Below are 27,680 nucleotides of genomic sequence, written 5' to 3' on the forward strand. Positions count from 1 at the left end.
TGTTACGTCAGTTCACTTCACTATCTCACTAGCAACAAAATCAACCTCATCAAACTGCTGGAGACCTTGGCTCCTGCGAGGCTTTGACTCATTTGTGGTGTGACTTAAAGAAACAGTGTGTTTGTAACAGGACATGAAAGTGTTATGGGGTGGTTTATTTAATCTCACTAGCAGGCTAGCAAGTATAGCATTGAGTTTAAAATGTGCTTATTTAAGTTAACTTAACTTGGCTAACTACCAACAAGAGCAAATTACTCAAATTGTTTGGGAACTAGCCTTGAGGCCTTGACTCCTGCAAGGGTTTGAGTGAGGTCACTTTGAGAAGACCCTGTGTTACGGGGTGTTGTCTAAACTGTAGGAGGAATATACATTATTTACACAATTAGTAAAATAGTAAAAAAAATAAAAAAAATCCATAAAATGTTTTTAAAATATATATATATTGAATATTTAAAAAAAAAAAGTATAGTCAGTCAGAAATGTTTTTCCCATGTAGTATTTTTTAATTTACCAAACATTTATCCATAACACTAGTGTTTTATGTTTAAATTGTGTTGTTTTTTTTTTAAAATCAGAACATCAACTGACATTCTTGCTGTTTGGACTTTAACATGTCAAAGGAAAGACCTGAAAAAAAATTGAAACTAACTTGAGCCGCGCCTACAGTTCAGTAAAGAAACATTCTCTTCTTATCACTAAGATCAAAATTCCAATCTCTAAATACAATTGCAATAACTTTGTTATCAACCTTTTAAACTGTTTGACAGAGATAATGTATCAAACTTTATTGATCCTCTTATCAGTAAATTCAGTCGTCAAGGAAGTGAACAGAAGGAGAAAGACTTTTCTTCTAGTTAGTACTAGTTATTAAGGTTCTAGTTGAGTGTAAGACAGAAACAAATGACCAAATATTTGCAGCACTAGAGACGTAAATATATTAAAAATATAAATGGTATGAAAATAGATAAAAAACAATTAAATAAAAGATTATGCTTTAATTATCATGATGAATAAATGTATATTAACACGTATAAATATATACATATGATATTTAAAAAATACAAATTATGAAATAACAAATCTTGACAATATTTTAGGAAATAAGAGGGAGTCAGGAGATAAATGTTGCCAAACATAAATAGGAAAATGATAAAAAAAAAAGTCAATAAAAAAAGTAAAAAAAAGTATTTAGGGGGATTAAGGTGTGAATAAATATACAAAAATTATGTAAATTAAAATAATTATAATTGGGAAGATATATAAATTATCTAAAAATTGAAAAAACTATTCAAATAAATATATATATATGGCGTTAGAAATAGTTGAAATTTGGAAAATTTGAATAGAAATAAAAATTTAAAATCATACTCATCAAAAACTTTTTTCCCCTCCTTTTGTTTTTCCTTAATAGATTAAAAACAAAGGTGTGTATGCGTCATAAATAATGATTCAACATCGTTGGCGCCAGTCGTCCACCAGGAGTCCCTAAAAACTCAAGTGTTGAATGGACTTCAGAGAAACTCCTGAGAGCGTCTGACTTCCTGTCGTCTGTTTCAGTCTTGCTGTCGTCTCAAACACGAGTCTGTGTTGTGTGTGTGTGTGTGTGTGTGTAGCTGCTATGTGCAACAATATGTAACTAGCTGGAGGTGGATGAGTAAACAGTGATGTCATCAGGGAAGAGGAGGAGTGGGACCACCACCACCTCCCTTCCTCCCGGGCCAGACGAGTGGGAAAGACATGGGCAGTGAACAGGTGTAGACTGACACTTTCTGGAGGAGAGTTTGACCACATTTGTCGGCAGCATGTACAGTGGATATGGAGGTACGGCGCTTTCTGTAATCATTAGCTCGTGTTTGTCCGCTTCTAACTTTAACTTATTGACCCGAAAGTTCTCACGAGCAGACCAGGGCCTCACTGTCGGGTCACGGTGGAAGTTTATCTTAATGGACGGACAGGAAATGTAAGAGAGAAGTTGTGTTTTTAAGGAAGCCTAAGTATAGTTTGTGCCGACTTCATGTGTGGGTCGAGTTAAAGAACACTTTAGGAAATCTTTGTTTATCTTCTCCAGCTGTCATGTCAGGAATTCGAACCCTCTCGTCTTGAGCGATATCTCTCCTCTCTCTGTTTACTCTGGAGTTAGAAAGTCGCCCCTTCATGAAGGATCCTTGATCATCGCCTTCCTAGACAAGTTTAACGACTTAGAAGGAAATCATAGATGGACATCTGAAACTGAGGCCGGACTATCTACCCAACACTAGAGACGTGTATCACGATATAGGGTCAACTATACGATATATCATGATACTGTAGTTAAGGATATATGTGTAGTATTGTCGAGTACTTGACTCGTGTGTTGCAGAATTTACAGACCATATGACTCTTGACGAAGTCGTAACTGCTTTCATTTGTTTTCAAACCAAATTATGTCCAAACATCATCTTTAAAAGATGCTGGAGTCACTGTATCCTCTCGTTCTCAGTCTCCGCCGATATTTCATTGTTCCTCTAGCTGCGGAGGACTAATGGGTCCTGCCATCTAGCGAAGGCAAGTTTAATTGAAACACAAAAATGAACAAATACAATAAGTATTAGAATCAGAATATGGTTATTTTATACACACTTTACTGAAATATAAAATAAAACACGATTAGAAAGCCAAAATTATTGATACAGTGCTGTTGAACCCCGATACAGTATAATGAAAAAATTAAAAGGCATTTGTTTTGAAACCAAAATATGTCCAAACTTTAGCTCTAAAAGCGACTGGAGTCCACTGTATCCTCTTGTCCTCAGTCATCGTCAGGATCTAGCGGAATATACTTGCTCCTTTAGCTGCGAAGGGTGTAATGACGGCTGCCATACTGTATAGCAACAATCAAATTATTTTAATTTAGACAAACAACAATTTAAATGTAAAGCATTAAAAATCAAATATCTTTTGGAACCAAAAAAAAAAATTGATGCAGTATTATATCGATGTTGTGAAAAAGGGTGTCGATGTTTTCTCATGCAGAGGTTTCAAACTCACTCGAGAGGACGAAACAAAACGAGATTCAATTGTTACGATTTTCATGTCGTGTGTGCAGCAGTTTTTCAGTTGGGGAGTCATCGAAGTATCGGTTTGTCGCCTGTGGGGGGCAGTGTTGTGCATCTCTCGAAAACCGAGCCGAGACAAGAAGAAAAGTGCTACGTCTTCAGACTTGGGAGCTTGTTGTGAGTCATTTTGCTAATGATTTTGTAATTCTTTCATGACGGTTGTGAATCTGAAGCAACTGTAACATGTGACCAATTCAAGAAGTGAAACGATGGTGGTTTTACACGTGGTTGAATATTTGTATATATTCAAAGTAATGACAGCTGTTACAAGCAGAAGTTAAAAGGTCTTAGAGTTAGAACACAAATGAAAGTGCGTTGGTTCAGAACCGTTACGATACGATGTTCGGACACCATTTGCGAAGATGCCCACATGATTGACAGCTGGAATATTCCTGTCATGAATTGAGGTATTGTTTAAAGAAGGTGGTTCAGGCTTCAAAGATTCTATCTCGACGGCTGATCTCGTTTCCCAGAAACACTTTCCTGAAAGTCCAAGTAGGCCACGCCCCCTTTTGTGTGACTCAGTCCAGCCTCGGTGTCTTCGGCTCCACATCCTGTAGGATGTTGAGTTTCCTCTAAGTAGAGACAGTCGGGTCGAGACTGATGTGTTCATCTGCCTCATAGTCGCTTACGGTTGATGGAAACTCCCTCTTGCTCTTCATCGGGTGTTACTTTAAATACCATGTTCAGGTCACGCCCACGTTCAGTGAACCAGGTAAAAATAATTTTAGTGTAATAGGTCAAAATAACTTCAGTGTACTAGGTAAAATAATTTCAGTGAACCAGGTAAAATAATTTCAGTGTACCAGGTTAAATAATTTCATTGTACCTGGTAAAATAATTTCAGTGTACCAGGTAAAGATTATGTCATTCTACTAGGTTAAGATTATTTCATTGTGCCAGGTAAAATAATTTCCGTGTACCAGGTAAAGATTATGTCATTGTACTAGGTTAAGATTATTTCATTGTGCCAGGTAAAATAATTTCCGTGTACCAGGTAAAGATTATGTCATTGTACTAGGTTAAGATTATTTCATTGTACCAGGTAAAAATAATTTCAGTGTACCAGGTCAAAATAATTTCAGTGTACCAGTTAAAATAATTTCAGTGCACTAGGTAAAAATTATTTCATTGTACTAGGTAAAAATTATTTCATTGTACTAGGTAAAGATTATTTCATTGTACCAGGTAAAATAATTTCATTGTACCAGGTAAAATAATTTCAATGTACCTGGTAAAATAATTTCAGTGTACCAGGTAAAATTAGTTCATTGTACCAGGTAAAGATAATTTCAGTGTACAAGGTAAAATAATTTTAGTGTACAAGGTAAAATGAATTCAGTGTACCAGGTAAAAATAATTTCAGTTTACCAGGTAAAAATAATTTCAGTGTACCCGGTAAAATATTTTCAGTGTACCAGGTAAGGATAATTTCAGTGTACCAGGTAAGGATAATTTCAGAGTACCAGGTGAAATACTTTCAGTGAACCAGGTCAAATAATATCAGTGTACAAGGTAAAATTATTTCAGTGTACAAGGTCAAAATTATTTCAGTGTACAAGGTAAAGATTATTTCAGTGTACAAGGTAAAGATTATTTCAGTGTACAAGGTAAAGATTATTTCAGTGTACAAGGTAAAGATTATTTCAGTGTACAAGGTAAAGATAATTTCAGTTTACCAGGTAAAATTATTTCAGTGTACCAGGTAAAATTAACTTCAGTGTACCAGGTAAAATTATTTCAGCGTACCAGGTATGAGCATGATTGGTTCTGTACTTCAAAGGCTCGTAATCATTCACCAGAGGAAGTCATAGAACCTGCTCTGGCCTCTTCTCCTTCACAGTTACTTCTAAAAAGATCCTCGTAACATAAAACAAACGGATAATTCTTGTAAAATTTTGTGTTACTAAGTTTTTAGAACTTTTTACTCTTGCCGATTTTGTCCCATGTTCTTTGGTAGTACTGAGCGTGTAAAGTCGTGTGCTGGACCGACACAACTTCTGAACTTCTGAACTGACTGACTGAACTGGACATCGTGGTGGATCCAACTCTCTTGTTGTTTTTGCCAAGATCTGACACGAGATTCTGAATCAGCAGAAATTGACTCATCAGGCCTGATCATGTTTTTCCAGGCTTCATATCATCATCACAAGCTTCTATGGTCCAGCTCGGGTCATCTTGACCCGGCTCCGCTCTGACACCAGTGTCACTCGTTGTGTTCGTGAGCAGATCATCAGCTTCACTAATGTTTGATCATCTTCAGCTCCTCGTAGACCAAAGGTTTGTTGTGGTCACTGTTAGTGCTGCCACAGCAGGAAACCACTGTTAATGATAAATCTATTTAAATAGTCTAAATTATCTAATAAAATGATCGAAATATATTAAGGATCCTAGACATTATATTGACTTATGTAAATGTGTACATATATTTAATGTTTATTATTTAATATATTAAAAATCCTAGAAATTATATTGATTTAAAAATATATTTTATTGTTTTTTGTTTTTTTTTAAGTCAATAATAATAATGTCTAATATATATAGAATATATAAATATATAATTATATATTTTTTTACAATAAATGTTTCCTACAAAATCTAATTATTTAAATTATATATGTTGCATTTTATATTGTACATTTTTACATAAAAATGTACTAAAATGACTTGAAAAAAGTCAATATAATCTATAGGATCTTTAATTTATTTATATAAGAACAAAATAAAAAATAATTATATATATTTTCATAACTCATTTTTTTTTGCTACAACTTCCCAATTATTTAAATTGTATGTATTGCATTTTATATTGTAAATTGTTGTGACTTGAAACTTTATTATTTAGAGTATTTATAGATTTATATATAGATCCTCTCCACATGGAGGATAATAATATATTAAAATAAAACTATTTCTATGACATATAATTATATTATTATTATTCAACCCAAAACTTCTCTTTTTTTTAACCATTTACTAAAAAAATCCTTGTTGTTTGTTACAATATTTAACTATGTTATTAATTTGGATTTAGATGTCAGATCCTAAAATAAAGAAAAAGAGTCAATTAAAAAAATATATAATTAAAATATATATACACATTAAACATTATTTGTTATTTCTGGAAGAAAAATAAATTCTGTGAGAAATTAAATGATTTATTTGTGGAAGTAAGAGAATACGTAAATGATTAAATATGATAGAAAAAAAATTGTGTATTTATATATTCATGGCATCCCACTCATAGTTCCATATTTAATCGATGATGTGAAAATAATAAAACAAATCTAATATTTGTTTGATCAGTTGATCATAGTTTGTGGAGTTTGTCTTGTAAATCAGTGAAGCTGTCGATCAATAACTCCATCATGAGGGTCAGGAAGATGTTTTCCGTGTTATGATGCAGCTTTTCCAGTGTTGAGGGATCCAGATATTTTCCAGAACGCTCCAGGAGAGAGAGCGGGGAGAGAATGAAAACAATAGAGCGGGCGTCACATGACGGCTGTGGCTGCAGAGTTGCTGCCGCTGGTTCTTTGTGCGACCAGATGGTTGTGAGCGCGACCGTCAGCCGGCTGGATCAGTGTGACCTTGGCAGGTAGGAAGAACCAGAGTGATCGATGACCCCAATATGATGGTGATGATGGTGGTGACGATGATGATGATGAGGATGATGATGATGAACGATGATGATCAAATGTGATGATAGTAAAACAATAGAAGGAATTATAGTGATTTCTTAAAGGAAGTTTGGCTCCAACCAGAAATAAGTTGACAAGTTGAATTTGAAGCTTTGATTTTAAGATTTATTTGTATTTAAATCAAGTTGTCAAAAAGAATGGATTGAATCATAAAACGCGCAACATTTGATTCAACAAACCTCAGTTCTTGGATAAACATCGATTAATTCTACACAACATCTAAAGGTGTTTGTTTATTAGGGGTTTCAGAAAAAAAATCTATATACATTTATCAATATTTATTTCACCGTACCGTATAAATATTCAAAAATGGTTCTACTTAAATCAAAATTGTGTATTTTTAGCTTTCAAATAATATTGTTTATTATTTCTACTATAATTATTTTTGCTTCATTTATATTAAATTAACTGTGTGTAAAATAGAATAATTTAATTTTAATTTCATTATACTTACAATTAACATTTTTATTTCGGTGTTTAAATAAACTTTCGACCACTAGATGGCAGCAGTCATTACGTCCACCACAGCTTAAGAAACAATAATATCCAGGGAGATCCTGGTGATGACTGAGGACGAGAGGATACAGTGGACCACAGCAGCTATTAAAGCTGATGTTTGGACAAATTTTGGTTTTCAGTTCTATTAATTCGATTGAAATTCGTAATACATCAAATGGTCCTGTGTGTCAGAGTTCAAACAAAGATTTTAAGAAAAAAATCATCTTTTCAATCAAATTATTTTTATAGATCCAATTATGTAGTATTTTAACCTCAATACATTTAAACAAAATCCATTAGTTGTTTTTCACGTGTTAAATGCAACATTTTTTATTTAAAAAATAAATGTTAAATAAAATCAATGAAAAGATTTTTGTAGAATAAATTGTACAATATTTACACAAAAAAAGCATTTAAGAAGTTTTTATTTATTTATTTTATAGATTAAATTAAACAGTATTTTACTCTGAAAATATATTCAAACTAATCTTTTTTTTCCATAAATTAAAATACTATTGTTTTGATTGTTTAAGCGCTTTGTGACCCACGTCTGGAAAAGTGCTATATAAATACAAATTACTTACATACATATTTTTTCACATCATTGAACTTGATATAAGTGATATAATGTGATATTTTGACCCGAAAGACATTTCTGAGTCAGTGTTTTCTTCTGGTAAACTCTGCAGCTGCTCCTCCGTCGCTCTCTGCTCTTTTCTCTGCTGGCCTTTGTGCCGTTTCCTGCAGTAGCTTCTGACTTCCCGTCAGATTGTGACGTTTCCTGTTCGCTGGGAGGCTGTGTTTTCCACTCATCCAGCGACAGAAACAGGATGTGGACGGACGAAGGAAAACTCTGGTCAGAAGAAGAAGACTGCGACGCACTTTTGTTTTGGACCAAACAAAACCTTTTTACGAGTCATTTCAGAGTCAACGCAATGATAGTGATCAATATTTATTTTTTAAATTAGCAGCATTTGTTTATTTTTTTAATGTTTAATATATATTTATTGTCATATTCTTATGTTGAACTAAACAAAAAAAAACACTCAAACAATAAACACAAACAAAATAATGATTAACCTAAATAAAAATAGATACTCTTTGATTTTCCTTTATTTATGTAATTATTTCTAATACTTTATAATTAGTTTTATAGTTTATTGTCCCTCTTATTAAGTGATTTATGTATATTTAAACTTTATCAAGTTGTGGGAAAATATAAACCTATTTGTTTCTTCTATGAATTGATTTGGCCCTAAATAAACTATATTACATTATATTATATAGCAAATTATATTAACTGTATTTTATATTGAAATATATGTATCTCTAATTGTAGCTTCATTTTTTAAAAATATCTTAATAATAATAAATTGTTAACATACTATTATTTATTTATTTTTTCCCTCAAAGTTATTATTATATAAAACTTTTATTTCCATGTTTGTTTTGTGTTCATTAATTTGTGTTTTAGATTTAAGAAAACATTCAGTATTTTTCATAATTTTTAACGTTGTTTCATTAAAATTAAGTGAATTTAATGACAAATAAATGTTTTTTTGATCAATTTTTTCCATGTTGTCTCATCAGGGGGTCCGTCCCGAACACTCTCCACCATGTCGCTGTCAGTTCGTCCTGTCAGACGCCTCAACTCCAAGTCCATCACTAGGAGCCAGAGCTTCACCGGAGTCAACACTTCTGATAAGCCGTACAGGTGTGCCACACACACACACACACGCACACGCACACGCACACGCACACGCACACGCACACGCACACGCACACGCACACGCACACGCACACGCACACGCACACGCACACGCACACGCACACGCACACGCACACGCACACGCACACGCACACGCACACACACACACACACACACACAGTGGTTCTGATCCGAGTCCTGCTGTTGTCGTAGGCATCTGTTCAGCACACCGGGCCTGAGCAGGAGGCCCAGCAGAGCCAGCAGGATGTTCACAGTGTCCCAGAGGTCCAACCCTCTTTCCAAGGTTCCTCAGCCTGAGCGTCTGGACGAGGTCTACGCAGCCCTGAGGAGAGGTCTCCAGTAAGTGTGTCGGACATGATCAAAGTAGTGTCAATCCTGAACTGCCATGTTTTAAATGTCAAAAACCTAGCATGACTTGTTCTTCCTTGTAAAATGTGTGTGTGTGTGTGTGTGTTTCAGATCGTACCTGCAGGTCCACCAGATGGACTTGGACACTCTCAGCCGGCAGATGAAAGAGTCGAAGAGGAACTCCAGACTGGTCAGTCATGATGGATGGAGTTGAAAAAGTGTCACTTCCATGTATCTCTAGTAAACACGGGATCAGTAGAAAGTTGTTTTTTTGTTCTGGAATGTTGCTGATGTTGGACTTTATTTTGCTTCTGTTTTTCCTCCAGGGTTTCCTGTATGAACTGGACAAGGTGAGTTCAGGGCAGCTGGTAAATCTATGATGACACAAGCTGACTCCATGTTTCTCTCACAGCAAGTGAAGATGATCGAGCGATACATCCGGCGACTGGAGTTCCACCTCAGTAAAGTAAGACTTTAGTGTTGGTCAACATCATCGTTCCTCTCCTGCAGTCTGGAATTTTCACATGACATAATTAATGTTAACACTATGTCAATAGATGATCACATGGCACACATTATGATCACAGAGAGGATCACATGACATACATAATCACATGACATAAATAAAGATCACATGACATTTAATGATTACATGACTTTAAATGATAACATGACATACATAAATAAAGATCACATGACATAAATAAAGATCACATGACATTACATGATTACGTAACATAAGTAAAGATCACGTGATGTACATCATGTTCACACAAACGATCACATGACATACATAATGTCCACATGACATAATTAATGATCACATGACACATAATGTTCATATAATTTATAACATGACATACATTATGTTCACATGACATGAAATGATCACATGACGTTAATAAAGATCACATGACACACAAAATGATCACATAAATGATCACATGACATACATAAAGATCACATGACTTAAATGTACACAAAATGATCACATAAATAATCACATGACACACCTAATTTCACATGACATTAATAAATGATCACATGATATAAATAAAGATCACATGACTTAAATAAAGATCACATGACATAAATAAATGATCACATGACATAAATAAAGATCACATGAGACACAAAATGATCACATGACATGCATCATGTTCACATGACAATAATGATCACATGATACACAAAATGATCACATAAATAATCACATGACACACCCAATTTCACATGACATTAATACATGATCACATGATATAAATAAAGATCACATGACATACATTATGTTCACATTATACAATACAATGATTACAAAAAAACACATAATTATCACAAAAATGATCTCATGACACACTATTCACATGACAACATCATGTTGACATGACACACACAAAAGACATCATTGTTGTAATGTTCAGAATAAATAAATAAATAATGTATAACATTATGTTCTGATCATCTATGATCTTTTTGTATCTTCAACTCTAAACCAAACACGTCAACAGTGACCACTGAATAACTCTTCTCTTGCTGCTACCATGTTGGTCTCCACCCTGCCCGCACTCTCTCCTTCGCCTCTCTCTGTCGTACAATCACGCTCTGTCCAAGCATCGCTGTCAAAGCACCACATCAATGCCAGGTCTTTCCTGCACAGATCGAGGAGCTGTACGAGGCCTACTGTCTCCAGAGGAGGCTCCGGGACGGAGCCAACAAGATGGTGAACGCCTACACCGGCTCCTCAGTCAGCAAGGGAGCCAGAGAGAGTCTGGCGGAGGCGAACCGGGGATACAAGGAATACACCGAGGTGAGTGGGAGACTCTTCTTCTGCTGCAAAGAGTTTTGGTTTTAGGGACACCTTTAGTTTTGGTTTTTATTCTGGTTAATTTCAATTGTGTTGTTTAAGTCCAGACTTTTTTCCAGTCTAGTCTAGTTTTAACTTTTAAACTGGTATTTTACTATGGTTTTAGTCTTTTTTTTCCCTTTAAGTAATTTACTTATAATTAATTTTTCTGTTTCATGAGTGTATGTAGCCATTCCTACGTTACTGAACGCACCGTATCTTACCATGTTAATAGTGAAAGTTAATTTGTGTTTTTTTAAACCAAATTTAATGATGTTGTATTTGGAAATTAAAGTAGCCCTTTTTTTATTATTACATGAAAAAAATTCAACTCAATAACGTCATTTGTAGTGTATAGTATACATTTGTGTATAGTTTTGTCATTATTTCCTTCAACAATCTTAATTTCCGGTGCAGTGAGGCTAGAAGTGTAAATGAAGTTTTGAATGGTGGGTTGACATAACGTAACATCTGTCTATCTGTGTAGAACATGTGTGTGCTGGAGAACGAGCTGGAGAACCAGCTGGGAGAGTTTCACGTCAAGATGAAAGGTGAGATGGATTCACGACTGATTCAATAGCAAAGACCAGAGACTTCAGTTCAATAAATCAATTGATTTTGAGTGAGTAACATATATAAATGATCACAGTATATACATGAAGATCACATGGTATCATAAATAAAAACACAGAATATAACATCAACAATGAATGAGCAAAATTCAAGTATGAAGTAAATATTCTGTTCAGGGAAATAGTAAAGTATGAATAAGAGGCGGAAATATTAAGAACTTTTCTTGTATATTGTATTTCATCAACTTACATTTAAATTACAAATTTAAAATAGTTTAATTATAGTTGAAAATAGTTTGATTACAGTGTAAAATAGTTTAATTATAATTAAAAATAGTTTGATTACAGTGTAAAATAGTTTGATTATAGTTGAAAATAGTTTGATTATAGTTGAAAATAGTTTGATTATAGTTGAAAATAGTTTGATTATTGTTGAAAAATGTTTGATTATAGTTGAAAATTGTATGATAACAGTTGAAAATTATTTTATTATTGTTGAAAATAGTTAAATTATAGTTGAAAAATGTTTGATTATAGTTGAAAATAGTTTGATTTTTGTTGAAAATAGTTTGATTATAGTTGAAAAATGTTTGATTATAGTTGAAAATAGTTAGATTTTTGTTGAAAAATGTTTGATTATAGTTGAAAAATGTTTGATTATAGTTGAAAATAGTTTGATTTTTGTTGAAAAATGTTTGATTATAGTTGAAAATGGTTTGATTATAGTTGAAAATAGTTTGATCACAGTTGAAAATAGTTTGATTATAGTTGAAAATAGTTTGATTATAGTTGAAAATAGTTTGATTATAGTTGAAAATAGTTTGATTATAGTTGAAAAATGTTTGATTATAGTTGAAAATAGTTTGATTATAGTTGAAAATAGTTTGATTATAGTTGAAAAATGTTTTATTATAGTTGAAAATAGTTTGATTATAATTTAAAATAGTTTGATTATAGTTGAAAATAGTTTGATTATCGTTGAAAAATGTTTGATTACAGTTGAAAATAGTTTGATTATCGTTAAAAAATGTTTGATTATAGTTGAAAAATGTTTGATTATAGTTGAAAAATGTTTGATTACAGTTGAAAATTATTTTATTATTGTTGAAAATTGTTTGATTATAGTTGAAAATAGTTTGATTATAGTTGAAAATAGTTTGATTACAGTTGAAAATAGTTTGATTATCGTTAAAAAATGTTTGATTATAGTTGAAAAATGTTTGATTATAGTTGAAAAATGTTTGATTACAGTTGAAAATTATTTTATTATTGTTGAAAATTGTTTGATTATAGTTGAAAATAGTTTGATTATAGTTGAAAATAGTTTGATCACAGTTCAAAATAGTTGAAAATAGTTTGATTATAGTTGAAAATAGTTTGATTATAGTTTAAAATAGTTTGATTATCGTTGAAAAATGTTTGATTATAGTTAAAAAATAGTTTGATTATAGTTGAAAATAGTTTGATTATAGTTGAAAATAGTTTGATTATAGTTGAAAATAGTTTGATTATAATTTAAAATAGTTTGATTATAGTTGAAAATAGTTTGATTATCGTTGAAAAATGTTTGATTATAGTTGAAAAATGTTTGATTACAGTTGAAAATTATTTGATTACAGTGTAAAATAGTTTGATTATAGTTGAAAATAGTTTGATTATAGTTGAAAATAGTTTGATTATAGTTGAAAATAGTTTGATTATTGTTGAAAAATGTTTGATTATAGTTGAAAATTGTATGATAACAGTTGAAAATTATTTTATTATTGTTGAAAATAGTTAAATTATAGTTGAAAAATGTTTGATTATAGTTGAAAATAGTTAGATTTTTGTTGAAAATAGTTTGATTATAGTTGAAAAATGTTTGATTATAGTTGAAAATAGTTAGATTTCTGTTGAAAATAGTTTGATTATAGTTGAAAAATGTTTGATTATAGTTGAAAATAGTTAGATTTTTGTTGAAAAATGTTTGATTATAGTTGAAAATGGTTTGATTATAGTTGAAAATAGTTTGATCACAGTTGAAAATAGTTTGATTATAGTTGAAAATAGTTTGATTATAGTTGAAAAATGTTTTATTATAGTTGAAAATAGTTTGATTATAATTTAAAATAGTTTGATTATAGTTGAAAATAGTTTGATTATAGTTGAAAAATGTTTGATTATAGTTGAAAATAGTTTGATTATAGTTGAAAATAGTTTGATTATAGTTGAAAATAGTTTGATTATAGTTGAAAATTGTTTGATTATAGTTGAAAAATGTTTGATTATAGTTGAAAATAGTTTGATTATAGTTGAAAATAGTTTGATTATAGTTGAAAAATGTTTTATTATAGTTGAAAATAGTTTGATTATAATTTAAAATAGTTTGATTATAGTTGAAAATAGTTTGATTATCGTTGAAAAATGTTTGATTACAGTTGAAAATAGTTTGATTATCGTTAAAAAATGTTTGATTATAGTTGAAAAATGTTTGATTATAGTTGAAAAATGTTTGATTACAGTTGAAAATTATTTTATTATTGTTGAAAATTGTTTGATTATAGTTGAAAATAGTTTGATTATAGTTGAAAATAGTTTGATCACAGTTCAAAATAGTTGAAAATAGTTTGATTATAGTTGAAAATAGTTTGATTATAGTTTAAAATAGTTTGATTATCGTTGAAAAATGTTTGATTATAGTTAAAAAATAGTTTGATTATAGTTGAAAATAGTTTGATTATAGTTGAAAATAGTTTGATTATAGTTGAAAATAGTTTGATTATAATTTAAAATAGTTTGATTATAGTTGAAAATAGTTTGATTATCGTTGAAAAATGTTTGATTATAGTTGAAAAATGTTTGATTACAGTTGAAAATTATTTTATTATTGTTGAAAATAGTTTGATTATAGTTGAAAATAGTTTGATTATAGTTGAAAATAGTTTGATTATAGTTGAAAATTGTTTGATTATAGTTGAAAAATGTTTGATTATAGTTGAAAATTGTATGATAACAGTTGAAAATTATTTTATTATTGTTGAAAATAGTTAAATTATAGTTGAAAAATGTTTGATTATAGTTGAAAATAGTTAGATTTTTGTTGAAAATAGTTTGATTATAGTTGAAAAATGTTTGATTATAGTTGAAAATAGTTAGATTTTTGTTGAAAATAGTTTGATTATAGTTGAAAAATGTTTGATTATAGTTGAAAATAGTTAGATTTTTGTTGAAAAATGTTTGATTATAGTTGAAAATGGTTTGATTATAGTTGAAAATAGTTTGATCACAGTTGAAAATAGTTTGATTATAGTTGAAAATAGTTTGATTATAGTTGAAAATGATTTGATTAAGGATTAGAATCTGATGGTTTCCTTCTGCTTCACAGGTTTGGCTGGTTTCGCTCGACTGTGTGCAGGCGACCAGTACGAGGTGAGTCCTGCTCATGAGCAGCTGAGATGTCGACACTGACGAGTCTCTGGTCTTCAGATCTTCATGAAATACGGGCGTCAGCGATGGAAGCTGCGAGGCAGGATAGAGATGAACGGGAAGCAGGTCTGGGACAGCGAAGACATGATCTTTCTTCCGCTCATTAACGACTTCCTGTCGATAAAGGTCCGACGTTCCCTCGACGTTTGTCGCGTTTAGACGCTCAGTGCGGACTTCTTCTCAGGTGACGGAGTTGAAGAGTTTAGCCAACCACGTGATCGTCGGCAGCATTTCCTGCGAGACCAAAGACCTCTTCTCCGCGCTCCCTCAAACCGTCGCCGTCGACATCAACGACCTCGGCACCATCAAGCTCAGCCTGGAGGTCACCTGGAAGTAAGTTCACGGTGCACTTGTGGATCATCTCCGAGTCTGACGTCTCCTCCTCAGTCCGTTCGATAAAGACGACCAGACCACGGTGACCAGCACCGTCAACAAAGCCTCCACCGTCAACAAGAGGTTCTCCACGCTCTTCAACCAGAGTCCGCCGGACACGCCCTCCCTGCGGGAACAAGCCTTTTACGTGAGTCCGTCCGTTCATTTACTGACCCCTTCACCTTTCTGAGGGATGGTGTTCCTCAGGGGTCCATTCTTGGACCGCATTCCAAAATAAATCTGCCACTTGTCTTTTACTTTTTAATGCTTAACTCTTGTACGCTTAGACATAACTCTACAAATATTTAAAGGCAATTTATAATCAGACTCACAAAACCTTAAAAAAAACAAAACAAGGAAGAACATTGTCAAACTAATTGATATGTTGTAAAATTAAGTGTTTTATTTTTAAGATTAATTTTATTAAATAAAAATGTAAAAAAAACAAAACATCTGTTGTGAGTTAAGAGAATGTTCGGTATATTTTAAATACCATTCAATCATTAATTTAAAATAAAAATAGAACCTGAAAACAATTTTGAAGAAAAAGTGAAATTACCCTTATTTTTACAATTAAATAAAAAGTTTTGTCAAAACTTCTAATAAGGTTTTGTTTGTAATGCATCACAAAAACATTATAAAGCATTTATAAGGATAAATAGAAGAATATACGACTGTTTTGTTATTACATTGTAATATCACGACGATGCTCCTGCTTTATGGTTAATTCTTGTGTTATTATTCATAAATGCTTAATCATTTCTTAAATGTGTGTTAAAATATCACTGAGTTGCCAAAAGTTCTATAGTATTTTGGCATTGTATCATCATGATGTTTTCATTAATGTTTTTAATATATTATTGATTTTATTTTGTTAAATAATTAAAGATTTGTTCCAATGATAACTTGAATTTTAAGGCAAAATATAATTGTTGTTATTGGTTAATAAAATGATGAATTCTAAGTTAAAAATGTCAAAACTTGTTTTTAGAAAATTAGATGAAAATATCTCTTAATAACAGGAAGTGTAGAAACATGAATACATGAGTATAATTATTTGATTTGTCAATTTTTATGTGAATGTTTACCTTTCATTTGAAACTTTATTCCAGGATTGGAAAGTTAAAAGACAACGAAAAGTTAAATATTAAGACACTGGACTAGACTTGCTAACGTAGACGATGACACAGAGATAGTTCACCCGAGTCACGCAGAGACTTCTCTTTAAACTCAGTCTCTTCCTCGGAATCTGACCGGGCGGCAGCACTGGCCGCTGCTGGACACCTTCAGGGACACGCTGAGCAGAAGTTGCTCCTGTAGCGACAAGTCTCCGTCCAGACCTCACACTGTCGTAAGTCAAGAAGGACTAGACCCCCCCAGAGATAGTCAACCAGTAGACTCAGACCCAGAACCTCCTCCCTTCCTGGACCGCCCGCTTCTCGAGTCTGGTTCTAAAAAGGCTTCTGTTCTCTCAGAACATGCTGCGGCGTCACGAGGACCTGGAGAACGGGACGGCCTGGTCCAACTCCTCCGAGTCCTCCGACGACTCCTCTAGTCCTCAGCTGTCTGCAGGCCAGCATGACTCCTTCCACCACAAGGTAGCGCTGTTCCTCCTACTTTAGGTGTGAGCGGTGGTCACATGTCGTGTCTCGTCAGACGGTGGTGGTTCCGACCCTGCAGCCGGTCCAGTCCAGGCGCGCCTCGCTGCCCGTCCACGGAGACTCGCCCTCATCCCTCCTGTTCTCGTCTCACTCCAGCGTGGACATCAGCGGCACGAGAGCACCACAGTCAGACGTCCAGAGGTGAGTCCGTCCTCAGCTCAGATCTGACTCATTTGTTAGACGACTCTTCCTGTATGACATCATCAACACTTGACAAACTCTCACTTACTTACTGTGTTTAGATTTATCACAGAGTTAGATTACACACACCACCACAATACAAACACAAACATACACACACCACCACAATACTTGCTCAAACATACACACACCACCACAATACAAACACAAACATACACACACCACCACAATACTTGCTCAAACATACACACACCACCACAATACAGACACAAACATACACACACCACCACAATACATGCATAAATGTACACACACCACCACAATACAGACACAAACATACACACACCACCACAATACAGACACAAACATACACACACCACAACAATACATGCATAAATGTACACACACCACCACAATACAGACACAAACATACACACACCACCACAATACATGCATAAATGTACACACACCACCACAATACAGACACAAACATACACACACCACCACACTATTCATGCATAAATATGCACACACCACCAAAATACAGACACAAACATACACACACCACCACAATACAGACCCAAACATACACACACCACCACAATACATGCATAAATGTACACACACCACCACAATACAGACACAAACATACACACACCACCACAATACATGCATAAATATACACACACCACCACAATACAGACACAGACATACACAAAAAACATACACACACCACCACAATACAAACATACACACACCACCACAATACTTGCTCAAACATACACACACCACCACAATACTTGCTCAAACATACACACACCACCACAATTAATGTACACACACTACCCCAATGTTTGCTCAAACATATACACATCACCACAATACAGACCGAAACATACACACACCACCACAATACATGCATAAATGTACACACACATCCACAATACTTGCTCAAACATACACACACACAACACAATACTTGCTCAAACATACACACCCCACCACAATACATGCATAAATGTACACACACTACCCCAATATTTGCTCAAACATACACACACCACCACAATGCATGCAGAAATGTACACACACATCCACAATACTTGCTCAAACATACATACACCACCACAATACATTCATAAATGTACACACACTACCTAAATACCTGCTCAAACATACACACACCACCACAATACTTGCTCAAACATACACACACCACCAAAATACATGTATAAATGTACACATACCACCACGATATATGCTCAAACATACCAACACCACCACAATACTTGCTCAAACGAACACCCACCACCACAATACACACACATACATACACACACCACCACGATACACACACAAACATACACACACCACCTAAATACATGCATAAATGTACATACACCACCACAATAATAACACAAACATACACACACTACCTCAATACATGCATAAACACACACATCACCTCAATACATGCACAAACGTACACACACAACCCCAATAATAACACAAACATACACACACCACCACAATACGTATATTTTTGTTTAATAAAGTGCAGTCAAATGAGTGATGCTAGAGTTGGGTAGCGGGGTGGACACGACAAGAGCGTTCAGCCTGTTAATAACAGACACATCTGAACATTGATTTGCAGAGAGGAGACGGCGAGACCTGAAGAGGAAGCAGAAGATCAGACGCCAGATGTTTCTCTGAGCCACTCGTACTCGCGCTCGCTGAGCCACATCAGCGAGGGCAGCGCGGACGGAGTCATGCTGAGCGACCGGCCGGCGTGCGACCTTCCCGAGGAGTCCGTGGCGTCCACCGTCTCCATCAGCGACATCCAGATGGAGCTGCCCGACAGAACTCCTGAGCATCCCACCCCTGACGCCACGCCAGTCGTGATGGAGGAGAGTCTTGGAGAGCAGCAGCAGGAAACCTTCTCTCCAAACTCAACGGTGGAGCCCGAAGGCGGCGATGTGACGTACGTGGCCCGTCGGGTGTCGGTGGAGGAGGACGCCGCCGAGTCGCCGGCCGACAGCGGGCTGGACGTCGCGCTGGCCGCCGTGGTGTCGTCTCTGGACGACTACAGAGGACAGTTTCCTGAACTCCAGCTGCTGGAGCAAGAACTGAAGCTGCTGCAAGTCACGCTCAAGGTAGGACTGGATCATTACAACCATAATGATGACGACAGTAGAGTTCAGAGTTCTCTGAGAGGGGGTGAGACTAGAGAGTGTTCAGAAATGAGCTGTAGTGTTTTCATTGAGTTAGAAAAGTTGTTATTATTTTAGTTCGATCGCACGATGTTCCACATATTGAATTGAAACTTTTTTTTATCATTGCATTGGTTTTTTTATCTTTCTATTCACTTGATAGGACTTGTTCATTTTTTTGTATTTATGAAAAAATAATAAATATATTCAGAATGAATTAAAGTTTTTCTAACACAGAGTTTAATATTGTAATTTCTCCAAAAATAAATATTTGCTTCCAGAAAAATCATGCGACGTGTAGACAAGGAATTGACTGTTTGATCAAGAACTTAATGCTCTTAGTTTACTGAAAGAAAATTGACAACATTTATTAAGAAGAAATTGGGATATTTTTAAAGAAAAGGAAAAAGATTTCATTATATATATATTTTTTCGAGTTTCAACATTTGAAATGTTTAATTCAACCAATTCAATAATAGTATAATCATATATTTAGGTTTTAATAATTAAATTGAATAGTTTCTATATTGATTTTTTTTTGTTGAATAATTGAATAAGAAAATGTAAACATTTAAAAAATGTGCTCATAGAGTTTAATATTCTAATTCAAATCATTCTAAAGTATTTTTTCTAAATGCAATATTATTTGTATATGATGGTACTAATACCATACATCTATAATGAGCTTCAAGAATATGATTTAAAAAATGAATGTATTTGGAAAATTTATATAGGATTTTTTGGAATTACATAATTAATTTTAAGAATATATAGTTTAATTAAATTATATATTAAGATTAAACCTTTAAATATAAAAAGTGACTGAATTATTTAAAATAAATAATTGATTGTGTGAAAAACAAACGTCTTTTTAATAAAAAAAATTAATTCAACGCTTCAATATTCTGATAGTATTGATATACTTCTATACTAAAACATTCATAAAATCCGGTGCGTATGACTGTCATCACAAAATCAAATATATCTCATGATTGTGTGTGTGTTGTGTGCGTCACAGGGTGGCAGACGCAGTCGGACCTCCAGCCTGGTCAGTCTCACGGTGGAAACTGCTCTGTGCAGCTTCAACTTCCTCAACCTGTCGGACGGCGAAGACGACGACGAGGAGAAGTCGAGCAGGAACGAAAGGTGAGGACGGAGACAGGTGGATCATCAGAGGAACTTAGAGAAACACCAACGTGTTGTGCGTTTTTGTGTAGCTCTCTGCAGGACGGAGACTGGGACAGATGCTCTTCTCCTGCCTCGCCTCTCACCTCAGGCTGCACGGACCTGGACTGCACCCTAGTGGTACATTTGAAGAACTGCAGCGACCAATTACTGGTGAGATGATTCATCCGTCATTTGACTAAATTTAAGGAACTTGTTGTCTGTTAAATATTCCCTTCCTTTGATGTTTCTGGATGGTTGGTCACGTCTAAAAAGGAGAATTTTATTTGTTTTCATCTTTAATTCAAATTAATTTAAAAATAATTTAAATATGTAGAAGCACTCATTTTGCTGCTGTTATTTGTTATTGTTACTTAACGTTGTTCTACACTTTAAAAAAGTAAAAGTTGAATAACAAAGAACTAACACCAATTAATTATTGATTTTGTTGAAATACGATGCAAATGTGTTGCACTTAAATTAGTAATAATATTACATTTGAACACATTTAAATCAAAATTATAAAATGGACTTTGACTGATCCTATTAAAATAGTTGATTTATAACTTATACAAAATTAAACTATATCAATGATTGTAAAAATTGTCTTTCATTTCCATCCATGTTTCAACACATATAATGCACACACACACACACACACATACACACACACACACACACACACACACACACACACACACACACACAAACACGTACTGTATCTGTATACAGCATTTATTAAATTAGATATTTCTTTTTTATTTATTGAATATTCTGTTTTCAAAGCGTCTGGGAACGTTCGGACCTCTGAGGTGTGGAGAGATGTACGCTCTGGACAGTCTGCTGAGAGAAGTCCGTGTCATCGAGATCGTCCGGCGAGTCATCAGAGAAAATGCTCAGCGCCCCCTACTGCCTTCTGAAGGTACGAAAGTCTCCTGAAGGATGGTTTTTAAGGCACAAAAGAATGTTTTTTAAGGCGGATGAATTCTTCTCGAGCACACCGTAACTTAAACATGAACTCATGTGAGATATAAAAAGAAGTTTGTCATAAAAATGTCTCTGTTTGATATTAGAAATTATTATTTAACTGTAGATTAACACAATTAAAAATTCATTCTTCAACATATACAAAGATACAAAGTGTTACGGGGTGCAACATTTCACCTCACTGCAGCTAGCACGGTTAGTCACTAGCTAAGCTAGCACTGTTAGCCAATAGCCAAGCTAGCACTATTAGCCACTAGCTAAGCTAGCACTGTTAGACACTAGCTAGGCTAGCACTGTTAGTCACTAGCTAAGCTAGCACTGTTAGCCACTAGCTAAGCTAGCAAGTATAGCATTGAGTGTCAAATGTCCTTCACTTGAAATTCCAGTTTAAAACAAACTTCATTGTAACACTTTCTATCATGTGTTTGTTCACTTCACCACTATCTCACTACCAACAAAATCAACCTCATCAAACTGCTGGAGACCTTGGCTCCTGCAAGACTTTGACTCATCTGTGACTTAAAGAAACAGTGTGTTTGTAACAGAGTAAGGAAGTGTTACGCGGCGGTTTGTAAAATTGCAGGATAGACGTAAATAAAGATTTTTATAGAATAAATTAAACTTTTATTTTGTAAATTGTTTAGTATTGTATCATTTTAATCATGAAATTAATAAAGATTTGCCCATGTTGTTATAAAAATAAATAGAAGTTTTGGTATTTGCTATGACATTTCACTCAAATGTTTTATTTGACACATTATCTATCCAGTCATCCCTGAGTTGGGCCTGTGCATGGGCGCCGTGACGCTATGGCAACAGAGTGTAAGGAAGGACTGCGTGTTCAGCACCTCCGCCGAGAACTTTGTGGTCGCTTTGACCGAGACTTACGGCGGCGTCCTGCCCGAGAAGACGCGCACCATGACTGACTCAGGTACCAGACCGTGTGTGGCCGGAGTGGAAAGTATACCCGAGTGAAAACCCGGTGTTTATTTCAGTGTTTACCAACCTGGTGGAGAGACTGACGACTCAGCAGCTGCCGAGACAAGACGGGAGCAGAAGCGACGTGACGCTGTTTCAGTTCTGGCTCTACCTGGAGGCCAACGGCATCACCGACATGAAGGCTTACGTCAGCGATCTGGCAGAAGAAGGTGAGAACTGTTGGTCGTCAGCTGTTGAATTCAAGAGGGGTTTGTGAAAATAACCTCCGGTTTCATGTTCAATAATAAGAAATTAAACTTTTCTGAATGTACAATAAATGTGTTAAGTATTAACAGCGGCACAAATTGTGGATAAAGAACAAGTATTTTTATCAACACAAGGGCTCATGAAACATGTACAATTACCTGTTAAAAACTCCATGAAACGCGTACAAATACCTGTTAAAAAAAAATGTTGTAGCCCAGTTATATATAAGCATTAGCGACTACATTCATCCTAGCTTAGACACAAGCTTACTAAAAAAATTAAAAATTGTTGTCGTAGTAAATAATTACTACTTTTCCCTGTGGAATGGAAACTCTTTGATGAAGGTTTTTTGCATTCACTAACATTTTTCACTAAATAGTTATATATTAGCATAAGCACCTACTTTCTCACTAACGTTAAGTCAGATTGTTGAGTAAGTACTGACAAAAAGTTTCTATCGTTAAATATTAGCATTAGCTGCTAATTTCTAGCTAACTTGGGCGGTAGCTAAATCAATGAAAATATTGTTTTCGTTCTTGATAAAAACTAATCTACTCTGCAGTATGGTTGGTGTAAACTACTTGATGTTAGTTAGTCGCAGAAAATCTTTTTTTTGACACTTATTTTCTCTCACATTATTACAAAATTTCACTTGTATATGTTAGCATTAGCAGCTTCTTTCTCGCTAACGTGGACAAAAGCTCAACCAACACAAAAAGCTATTGTCATTGTAAATAAGTGCTTCTCTTCCTCCGCAGTGTGGTTGATGCAAACTCTGAAGTCATCGAACCAAGACGCCATCATGCTAGCACTGCGGCGCCCCCTGGAGTGCAGTCTGAGGAGAGAAGGTCTTCACGCGGTGGCCAAGCTTCTCAAGGATCCCAGAGGGAAGGTGATGGCATCCGCCAGCTCTGCTCTGAGGAGCGTCGCCACGCAACCGCGGCACCGAGAGCAGGTGAGGGTTGGTCGGTGTAGTCGGTGTGTTTACCACACTTGTCGTTCTATACTGTACTACCTGATCAACCTTATCTCCGTCTTCAGGCTCTGGTTCACTGTCTGGAGCTGCTGGAGGATGAAAACATACTGAGCAGAGTGTGTGGATGCAAAGCTTTGGCCTGTCTGAAGGTGAACCGTCATATGACTCCTTTGAGCCTTTTTTTACTACTAATAATACAACTGTACAAGCACTGAGCTGATGCATACCTCCACCAAGGAGCTAATTTCACATTATACAGTCAAATCAGTAACAGATATCTTGATTCAACAATTGGTGAAGCTCATGCCGCTAAAACATTTTTAAACACTTAAATATTGCAATATACTTTCCACCATACCATATCCACATTCAACAACACTGTATCATTTTAAATGTATATTCTTTAAATTTGATTCTTTAATTCAATTTTATTTTTATAATGGGTCATTTGTGGTTTATATTTCATTTAGGTGTGTATAAAATATAATAATATATACACTACAATTTTTATTTATTTACAATGAAAATGCGAATATTCACCTTTCTAGATTCCTGGGTTGCAATTACACTTCCGGCCGCTAGATGGCAGCAGTCATTACATCCTTTGCAGCTAAAGGAACAATGTAGTCCTGCGAGATCCTGGCGATAACTCAGGACAAGAGGATACAGTGACTCCAGCAGCTTCTAAAGCTGATGTTTGCTCATATTTTGGTTTCAAAACAAATTAAATCAGTTACGACTTTGTCAAGAGTCATGTGGTCTGTAAATACTACAACACCAGAGTCAAGTACTGGATAATACTACACATATATACTTGTTACTACAGTATACCAACACTAGAGTCAAGTACTAGACAATACTACAAATATATCCTTGTTCCTACTGTATCACAATATATCATATCGTTGACCCTGTATCTGGCACGATACACGCCTCTATAAATAAATATCCAAAAGGATTTTTTTTAGCAGGACTCACTCGCACCTTGAGCAGGGGGTTCACGTCACTAATGTTCACGACTGAACTCTGTTTTCCAGGCAAAAGAGAGCATCGACCAGCTGGTGTATCTCTGTCGCACCGACAAGGAGGAAGTCAGAGACGCTGCTAAACAAGCTCTTCTAACACTCGGTAACGTCGTCTTTGTAGTTTTTGACTCTGAACAAACACAGAGCAGATTCACGTGTGTCAAGAGTGAGGCATGCTTCTTAGTACAATATCTATAGAATAATCATTTTAACGCTTGAAATAGTTTCCGAAAGCAGAACGTTTTTTAGTTGATATATGAAAAGATGAACGGTCAAGTTCACTGAGAGGGAGTGAAACAGAGTAAAGTTTGCTGACGAGGTAATCAAGTGATTTTATTGGATTTATAAGACGTGTGCTGTGTCTCAAATCACATACTTCTCTTAGTATACTAGAAGTTAGTATGCATCAGGAAAGCGTACGTACTAACTAGTAACAAATTCTCCACAGATAGTATGTCTCAAATCAAACACTGCTGCTACACACTAACCGGAAATGAAGCTACAACGAGCTGTAGGAACACTAGCGACACCTGCTGGCAGCACGTTTTGCAAGTTTGGAAAAAGAAATAAATAAAAATATGAGAATCAAAATATTTGCGAGATATTTAAGCTAGTACTAGCACAAAAGACGTCTCATCTACTGCTGCTGAAAATGCACCTGTAAAGTGTATGAATATATATATGGATATTTATATATGACGTAACTTCCGTTTACAACGTCACTAAGATGGAGCCGTTTAGGGTGGTTAGTGTCCATCGAACCATACTCAGTTTTGTGGGCGTTTTAGTGACAATTTACTGTGCATGGAGCACTACATTTCGCATACTAAGAATTGAGACGCACTTACGCACTAAAAATACTAACTTTGAGTACGCTAGTATGCGACTTGAGACACAGCATAGTTGTCCAGGATGGTTCCCCTCAAAACCATCTTAACAACAATCTTAAATAAATCAGAGTTTAGTTTCAGTTCAGGAATGTTTCAAGTCTGACCACAGCAGCTACAAACACCTGACACTGACTTGTCAACAAGTCCATTATTTAAGTCCAGCAGTGAAAGTTAACTATTTTAAATAATTCATCATCTGACACAGGATTCTTCTGTGTTATTTATCATGATTTATTATTTTCTCTCTGGTTGTCCGGAGCAGGCGAGGAGGGGAAAATGGCCTACAGACACGTGGAGACGTCTCAGGAGGTCATCCCGAGCATCTTCTCAGCAGGCAGCATGGCCAGCACCGCTTTCTAACTCACCGTGGAACCACACTGATGTCAAGACTGTGCATATTCTGGAGAAAGTAATGGGATCTTGTACGATCCTGGTCTCAACACCGAGGTCTGGGTTTGGGAAAAGTATGTTGTTTGAAAGAACCAAAAACTCTCACAAGTGCCAAACTTTATACTCCTGAAATTATTTTTGTCTTAAAGCTGCTTGTTTGATTTGTCGATAATGAATCTTCACTTCCTGTTACAACATAAACTCTGGACTAGAACCTTGTCAGACACTGTGACTCAACATGAGCTTCATCTGGAATCACATGTAGAAGATTTCCAATCATGGGAAAATGTCTCCACACATGACGAGTTGAAATGGTGCGTTCAGGTGCTGCTTGGAATTCAGAGTTGAAGAGGAAAACCTTTTTTTTTTTCTCACTCCACCACTTCTTGTCTTTCTCTCAATCTATTGATCACTCTGTTGCTACTTTGTTAGCATCTGTGTGCTCTCCTTAGCCACTTCCACCTGTTGGGTGAATCCACAAGAACGTTATGACCACATGTGTAAAACTCGGCCTCAAGCTACACTTTAAGTCAAATTGTTGACATAAGCACTGACCAAAAAGTCGCTATCGTTAAATATTAGCATTAGTGGCTAATTTCTTGCTAACTTGGACGGTAGCTAAATCAATGAAAATTTTGTTTTAATTCTTAATAAAAACTAATTTCCACTGCAGTATGTTTGGTGTAAACTACTTGATGTTAGTTAGACGCAGAAACAATTATTTTTAACAGTCATTTTCTCTCAAATGATTCCATAAATCACATGGTTTCACTTGTATATGTTAGCATTAGCAGCTTCTTTCTTTCTAACTAAGAGTCACTTAGTCACCGAAAGAGCATTTTTATGTCGTCATCTTGTATGGATTTCCTTCAGGTACTCCAGTGATCGACCAGCTACATTTGGTTGGTCGACCCTATGTAGCTGGGACAATTGTGGGAAAGAATAACACAATTTCTGGGACTACCTGTGATGATGTTTCGCTGCTGAAAAGGAAATGTGGTAATAATGTTAAGACTGAGATGCTAGAACTAACTGAGGTTACCTAGAATCTTATTGTAATAATTCCAACAGCACCTGAATGCATCACAAGCTCATGAAGTGAATCGCGGTGAGGATCACCTGCGTGTGGCCGAGTTCAGCTGATGTTTTTATGTTTTGACGTCCATTCAAAAGCAACGTTGTATTTTTTGTATGCACAATTTAACGTTTCCAGAAGTTTCCTCAACCAGAGCGGCACCTCTGCTGACCTCTGGACCTCCACTGTGACCTCTTGACCACAGCAGCGACGCGCGGCAGCTGGATCTTGTTTTTCTACTTTTTTTTTTTGTCCTCTTTCTTGCCTGCTGTCTCTCTGCTGCCAAATTTATCACATATCCTTTTTTCTATTAAATTAATTGGTAAACGATCTTGTTTCATTTCTCTGTTATTTCT

At 35.1% G+C, this 27,680-nt stretch overlaps 1 protein-coding gene across 2 annotated transcripts; it reads left to right on the forward strand.

The window, feature by feature from the left end:
- Window positions 1-1,688: 1,688 nt before the first annotated feature.
- On the forward strand, window positions 1,689-27,654 carry ripor1 (RHO family interacting cell polarization regulator 1). Of its 2 annotated transcripts, XM_087797531.1 has the most exons (25): window positions 1,689-1,821; window positions 8,882-9,005; window positions 9,213-9,359; window positions 9,480-9,558; window positions 9,695-9,718; window positions 9,781-9,834; window positions 11,026-11,175; window positions 11,699-11,762; window positions 15,148-15,191; window positions 15,249-15,374; window positions 15,433-15,581; window positions 15,636-15,768; window positions 16,855-16,971; window positions 17,096-17,218; window positions 17,277-17,422; window positions 19,077-19,575; window positions 20,651-20,778; window positions 20,850-20,970; window positions 21,583-21,718; window positions 22,553-22,714; window positions 22,779-22,931; window positions 23,727-23,923; window positions 24,010-24,093; window positions 24,982-25,072; window positions 26,122-27,654. In XM_087797531.1, the coding sequence occupies exons 1-25, from the start codon at window positions 1,803-1,805 to the stop codon at window positions 26,217-26,219; spliced, it is 3,168 nt and encodes a 1,055-aa protein (XP_087653657.1). In that variant the 5' UTR covers window positions 1,689-1,802; the 3' UTR covers window positions 26,220-27,654. The 2 variants fall into 2 exon arrangements, with proteins under 2 accessions (XP_087653657.1, XP_087653658.1); XM_087797532.1 differs by lacking the exon at window positions 16,855-16,971.
- The last annotated feature ends 26 nt before the right edge of the window (window positions 27,655-27,680 follow it).

This window comes from Callionymus lyra, chromosome 8, assembly GCF_982586985.1.
Source record: "Callionymus lyra chromosome 8, fCalLyr1.hap1.1, whole genome shotgun sequence".
In the NCBI taxonomy this organism is placed as follows: domain Eukaryota; kingdom Metazoa; phylum Chordata; class Actinopteri; order Syngnathiformes; family Callionymidae; genus Callionymus; species Callionymus lyra.

Excerpts from the sequence above, each read along its gene's own strand:
- ripor1 (XM_087797531.1), top strand. Across the intron at positions 9,006-9,212 it reads ACTTCTGATAAGCCGTACAG|GCATCTGTTCAGCACACCGG; the intron begins GTGTGCCACACA and ends CTGTTGTCGTAG. Across the intron at positions 25,073-26,121 it reads ACAAGCTCTTCTAACACTCG|GCGAGGAGGGGAAAATGGCC; the intron begins GTAACGTCGTCT and ends TGTCCGGAGCAG.